Source organism: Cicer arietinum, unplaced genomic scaffold, assembly GCF_000331145.2.
Source record: "Cicer arietinum cultivar CDC Frontier isolate Library 1 unplaced genomic scaffold, Cicar.CDCFrontier_v2.0 Ca_scaffold_5740_v2.0, whole genome shotgun sequence".
Classification (NCBI taxonomy): Eukaryota; Viridiplantae; Streptophyta; class Magnoliopsida; order Fabales; family Fabaceae; genus Cicer; species Cicer arietinum.
The window spans coordinates 2,018-8,593 of NW_027339387.1; the positions used below are offsets into that span (position 1 = coordinate 2,018).

The 6,576-nt window shown below is 33.2% G+C and overlaps 1 protein-coding gene across 1 annotated transcript; it reads right to left on the reverse strand.

Moving 5' to 3' along the window:
* Nucleotides 1–819: 819 nt before the first annotated feature.
* On the reverse strand, nucleotides 820–5,574 carry LOC101511765 (1-deoxy-D-xylulose-5-phosphate synthase 2, chloroplastic-like). Its single transcript, XM_004517213.4, has 10 exons — nucleotides 5,335–5,574; nucleotides 5,023–5,187; nucleotides 4,578–4,742; nucleotides 3,791–3,941; nucleotides 3,318–3,589; nucleotides 2,964–3,237; nucleotides 2,556–2,863; nucleotides 2,051–2,332; nucleotides 1,649–1,933; nucleotides 820–1,227 (listed from the first exon to the last, which is right to left on the reverse strand). The coding sequence occupies exons 1-10, from the start codon at nucleotides 5,425–5,427 to the stop codon at nucleotides 1,081–1,083; spliced, it is 2,142 nt and encodes a 713-aa protein (XP_004517270.1). The 5' UTR covers nucleotides 5,428–5,574; the 3' UTR covers nucleotides 820–1,080.
* Between the last annotated feature and the right edge of the window lie 1,002 nt (nucleotides 5,575–6,576).

Consider the following 6,576-nt stretch of genomic DNA (forward strand, 5'->3'; position numbering starts at 1 on the left):
GGCTAAAAAAGTACTCTGGAGTTAGGTCTAGTGGAAGAGACTAAACTCCTACAGTGTGGTCAACTTTAGTTTGAATTTCTGTTCAAAGAAATACTCATATTTAGTGTATGATGTCCCTCGAATATAATGATCCCAAATTGATAAAATATATAAAATGATACTTTTGTGAACAATTTATAATCATTATTCCCTTGTGTTTTCCCCTCACAAGTGTTTGATTTCTCTCGATCTTCTCTATTACAAAATGCTTATGAATGAATCAGTTAATTTTTTAAATTATATGTGCAAGACTTTATACATTAGTCATTGAAAATTACAGATTGTCTCAACTAACTGACCAACTCTAAGTGTCATTCAGCTAGCTCAGTTGACTGGCTAGAGCTTGCAGTCGGTCTCCGTATCAGCCTAGCTGGTGTTGGCTTGTTTAGTGCACAAACTAGCTGGACTGACTGGTTTAGTGAGTTGATGGTACAAGGCCAGGTAACTCATGAGCTCTCAAATTTATTGAGCCAATATTTAACGATATAGATAGATATATATAGATATAGATAAAAATAAATAATTTCATTATATTTATAATTATTTAAAAATAAAGTGAATGAATTTAATAGTCGGTATCACCACTAAATAATTTTAATTTGAAGTGACTAATCTAAATTGTTTTGCTTACCGTTTAAGTGAGTGTTGCAGATTAATTTTTACTTTTTAGGCTGTCATGATTTTTGTGCCTTGCGTGGTGTTTGTGATACATAGGCTGATAGCGTAGCATAAAACATACAAATTAAATTCTATGAATATTACGATATATAACTTATACGATTAAAATAAATGTAATATTTATTAATAACTTTTTTTCGGACCCGGCCAATTGATATAATACACTGTAAAGAATGCCTTTTTAGTTGCTTCCTTTTGCAAGAATAAAATCATGTTTTGAGTCACTTGTGATTCTTGCTTCTGCCACTAAAAAAATATGACTCAGATCATATAACTAGTCCAACAATGCTACTATGTAGTTATTTACAACTTCATCTCAACCACAATTCTAACTGAACACTTCTGAGTTTCAAGATTTTGCTTTCATTTGAACAAAAGAGCTTCTTTTGGCATTTCCAAAAGAGATAAAACTGTGGCAGCAATATGCTTTGATGAAAGACCAGCTTCATCCATCTGATCATTAGGTGATCCATGTTCAATGTACCTATCAGGAAGCATCATTGATCTCAACTGCAGGTAAATTCAGAAATGAATTAGTACTGCACAAAGGAACATAGGAACATTCAAGAGGAAAAATAATTTAATGAAATAATGGAAAGGAGAGTGACCCTCCAGTTTCAGGGATAATGAACCCCGGTAATTCAGAGTTCGACTGATAAGTAAGTCTTGTTAAAGATTGTTCTAGACAGGGTTCGGACTCGAGTAATCTAAAATTTAACCACCGATTGGAAAGGAAAGTAACCCTCAGTTTTACATGGAAAATAAACCCTAATAATCTAGAATTCGACTGATAAGTAAGTAAAGTCTGGCTAGAGATTGTTCCAGCCAAGGTTCAAACTTGGATTCATCCTTAATTGAAATTCATTAATCACTTAAATCTATATTCCCGTTGAAAAAGATAGTGAGTCTTCCATAGAGGAAGGTGTTTTACCTTAAGTGGTCCATCAAGGATACCAGCTAAGCTTAAGAACTGTGAAACATGTGATCCAAAACCTCCAATAGAACCCTCTTCAACTGTGATGAGTATTTCATGCTCTCTAGCTAGTAGCCTAATTAGATCAGTATCCAAAGGTTTGCAAAACCTAGCATCAGCAATTGTTGCATAAACTCCCAATGTTTTAAGCATTTCTGCTGCTTCCTGACATTGTTGAACTATACAACCGAATCCCAAAATTGCAATTCTGCTTCCTTCTCTCAGAATTCTTCCTTTTCCTATCTGCATAACAAGACAAAAAACTTTCAATTCGGTTGGCTAACTACTCCTGCTGGAGAAAGATAAATAATTCAATCAGAAATAACAAAATTTATTAGCTTTTTAGTTATGTATGCTAACCTCAAGGGGGGTTCCTTTGTTATTGAGAGGAAGATTGCTTCCAATTCCATTGCCTCTTGGAAATCTAAAGCAGCTTGGTCTGTCATTTATAGCTGCTGCAGTTGCAACCATGTGCATCAATTCAGTTTCATCAGATGGAGCCATGACAACCATGTTTGGCAAGCAAGCCATGTAAGTGATATCAAATGCTCCACAATGAGTTGGTCCATCTGCACCCACTAAACCAGCTCTATCTATCGCAAATCGGACCGGTAGCTTTTGAAGATCAACATCATGGACCACCTTCATTCCAAAGTATAAAGCAAAGTGATGTTAAGGTTGTTTTTTGTGATAGTTAATTGTAAGTAAGCAAACATAGAAAATAGGCAAAATACATTATTCGGTCCTTTAATTTTATTAATTGTGCATGGTTTTTCCATTTTTTATATTTTCGTTTGACATTGTTAAAAATGTCTACGTGACTGTTATGATGCTGATGTGTCTAAAAACAGTGTTATTGTCTTACCTGATCGTATCCGCGTTGAAGGAATGACGAATAAATAGCACAAAATGGCTTGAGGCCTTCAGCAGCTAACCCTGCTGCAAATGTAACAGCATGTTGTTCGGCTATCCCGACATCGAAACATCGGTCAGGAAACTTTTTCTGGAAATAATTTAGGCCAGTTCCACCACCCATTGCTGCATGAATTGCTACTATCTTATTATCTATTTCAGCTTCCTTTATCAAAGATTCAGCAAAGTATTGTGTGTATGCAAGTGTTGTGGGTTTTGGCTTGAATTGGTGACCTGTTTTAGGATCAAATTTGACAACACCTGAAAATTTTGAGAAAATATGAGCATCCTTAAAAATTTGTTCTCTTCATGATATTGTTAAGATTTCAGATTTTGAAAAACAATCAAATCACTTTCTCACCGTGCATTTTATCGGAAGCTGCTTCAGCCGGTGGATATCCTTTTCCTTTTTCTGTCACAACATGAATCAAAACTGGACCTGGTGCTGGCATTGATTTAACTTTCTCAAGTATGGTAACCAAATCTTCAATGTTATGACCATCCACCGGACCAATGTAGTATAAACCAAGCTCCTCAAAGATTGTAGAGCCAGAAGCACTGATCATACCTCTTGCATACTTATCAACTTTTGATGCAACTTGGTGTGTATGTCCTCCTATTTGCTTTGTGAAGCTCTTCAGCCGATAAAATTAGAGTCAGATTCCAAAAGATTATTTAAATTTGCGAATAATATAGACAAGTATAAGGGACTTACTTTAGCAACTTCTCGAAGTTTTCGGATTTGAGTGCTTGCTTGAATTTTGCTTAAAGTACTACTAAGAGCTCCAACTGGTGTTGCAGGGCCATCAAGTGTTGCAGTTGGTAAAGAAACTTGTTTGTTGTCATTAAGAATAACTATCAAGTTAGCATCAAGGAATCCTGCATTGTTCATGGCTTCATAAGCTTGTCCTGCAGTCATTGCTCCATCTCCTATCACTGAAATCACACTGTTGTTCTTTCCCAATAGATCCCTTGCAACTGCCATGCCTATTCACAACATATTTTTATTGTAAAAACTGAAAAGTTGTTCATATATGAAAGCACACCTGTGTCCAGAAGTATACTTCCACACGGAGAAAAAAATTGTATTTTGGTCTAGAAGTATACTTTCTGATGACATATAAACTGTTTTTTCGGAGAGTATACTTTTGAAGTGAATGTATTGGTCTTAAGATTCAAGAATTTTACCAAGACCAGCTGATATACTTGTAGAACTGTGCCCTACACCAAAAGCATCATGAGCACTCTCATCCCTTTTTGGAAAACCTGCTAGTCCTGATGTTTTCCTAATGGTGTGCATCCTTGACCTTCTACCTGTGAGAATCTTGTGTGGATATGCCTGCAATTTGTTTATTTGTTCTTAGACCCTTTTACACAAAACAAAAACATTTAATTAAAATGGTCAAATTTTGAAGGCTATATGTAGTGTAGGCGAAATTAAGTATAACGAAAGTATTAATGGATATGATTTGGTGACACAATTTATTGTCACATTTGTTAGCACATGGGTGAGAATATCATAAATTAGGAAATCAATTGCCTCACAGTCGTGCAATCGCACGTCTGTGGATCATAACATGATCGGACTTTCCGTGTTCTAACTTCATATTTTGGACCAATTTAGAAAAGTTGAAATACACGTGGTCCTATTGAGATCAGATGACCGAGATCAAGTGAGTATGTGAATAAATGCTTATCTCGACTTACCACAATTGAAACTACATTACGATTCTTGAAACCACAAATAGTTATGGACATATCATAAATGCCGCTGATCGGTCAAAATTTTCAATCATGATGCAAATGCGAATATTTTTAAAATCTTAAAATTACCGTTGTAATTGTAGTTGCAGACTGCAATTCAAAACACTAATTATAAAGGAAAAACATATAAAGAGAAGCAAGAACCTAAAATTTTGCTACCAAAAGAAAATTTCTCAACATACAAGGTGAAATAAGAGGATCAAAGTCTAACCTGATGGCCAACATCCCATATGATCTTATCATCAGGGGTGTTGAAAACATGATGTAGGGCAACTGCTAACTCCACCACTCCCAAACTTGAGCTAAGATGCCCACCAGTGTTTGACACACTGTGTACAATGTCAGCCCTTAATTCTGCTGCCAATTGTTCCAAATCCTAAAACATACAACACATAATCATATACACAAAACCACCAAAATTCATAGAAAAGCAAATTCAACAAAACCAATTATGTAATATTTTTTTTGTAAACTAAGGGATCTTTGTGCAACTGCCGAGACTAATCCCTCAAGATAACTAGTATCCATTTAAGGGGTTGATCAGTCTCAATATATGTTTTTCCATATTCACTAGTCAGGGATCAAAACCATGTTGGTAATTAATTGGGAAACAAACTATTCATATAAACGTGTTACAAGTTTTAAAGGGTTCAAACCTTTGTGGATAGACTCTTCATATGAATTGGATGATTAACTGTATCCAATAATGGTGTTACTGGTTTCTGAGCTGAGAAATTAATCTTCCACTCATCTTTCTCTTTCCTTATAATTGTCCTTTCTCCATCACTTGTGTTACTGCTTGATGAAGCCATCACACAGAACTAACAACAACAAAAAAACACAATCACACATAAATATCACCCATCATTGCATATCAATGAAAAATTCAGTCTTTTACATAAAAATGATGACCAATTATAATTAAAAATGATATATATTTTTAATACATGTGCATGTGATTTACCAACCTGGTTTCTGCAACCAAGAGGAATTGGAGATTTGTATTTGTGGCATTGAAGAAAAGAATGGTTTGGCTTAAGGAAGGAACTAGAAAAAGCCATGGTTTTTCTTCTTCTTGAAGCTGTGAGAGATTGAAATGAGAAAAGATGTTATGCAAGTTTTATAAGTATGAAGAATTATGATAAAAAAACAACACAAGAGTTAACAACAAAGGTGATAGCTACGTTGTGTTGGTTTTTTGTATTTAAAATTGAATGGAGAACCTCTCCTATATATTGAGAGAAGATGCTTAGTGAAAACAATCCAATGCTCATTTTTTTTATTAGTTAATTCTATGAACATTTTTTATGAATAAAAATAGAACTCAATTATTTAAAACTAACGATACTTATCGACGCTATTTACTAATCACTTGCATTGCATTAGCGTCGATAGTAATTCTTTATAATTTTTTTTTAACAAGTCAAAAATAGATAAATAAAAACTATTCACCACATAAGTTTCATGAATAATAAAAATACCAGACATTCACCAAATTTACCTAATAAAAGTAATTCTTTATATACATTAGTTAGGTTTAATCTTATTAATATTATTATTTATTATTAAGTTTATATATTAGTATTATTTTTTATGTTATGATTATATATTATTAGTTTTTTACAAGGCTTTTGGTATTACTATTTATTTTGTTCCATAGTGATAAAATTTGTTTGGATTTCCATTAATTTATTGCAGATGAAAAATGACCATGCGCCTGATGTAGTAAAAAATTGACTTGTAACCAAAATTGAAATTTCATTGAATAAGTAATAAAAGTTTCCTTTCGCAAATCATTAAAATACCATTTTCATGGAGACAACGTGTTCCTCATTCTTCTTACATATTGTGTTTTTTTTCTTGGGTACATTGTATGTTGAGTTTTGAAGCTTAACATTGAACAACATTTTATTTATTTTTTAATATAAATTTCATAATTTTTTATGTGAAAAATATTTGCATGAAGAATCTTGTTTGCATTATTATTTAAATAATTTGGAGTGTTTAACACTCTTAACAATAATAATTTTTTAAATTTGTTTGTCGTGAAAATATTTGCAAGTAGATAACAAAAAGGCTAAATTACATTCGTGGTCCCTTAACTTAATTTCAGGTAACGCTTTAGTCATTTATCTTTTTTTTTCTTTCCGATTTAGTCCTTTATTCATAAAAATATCAAATAAAGTATGAAAATATGAGTTTATTTGAAG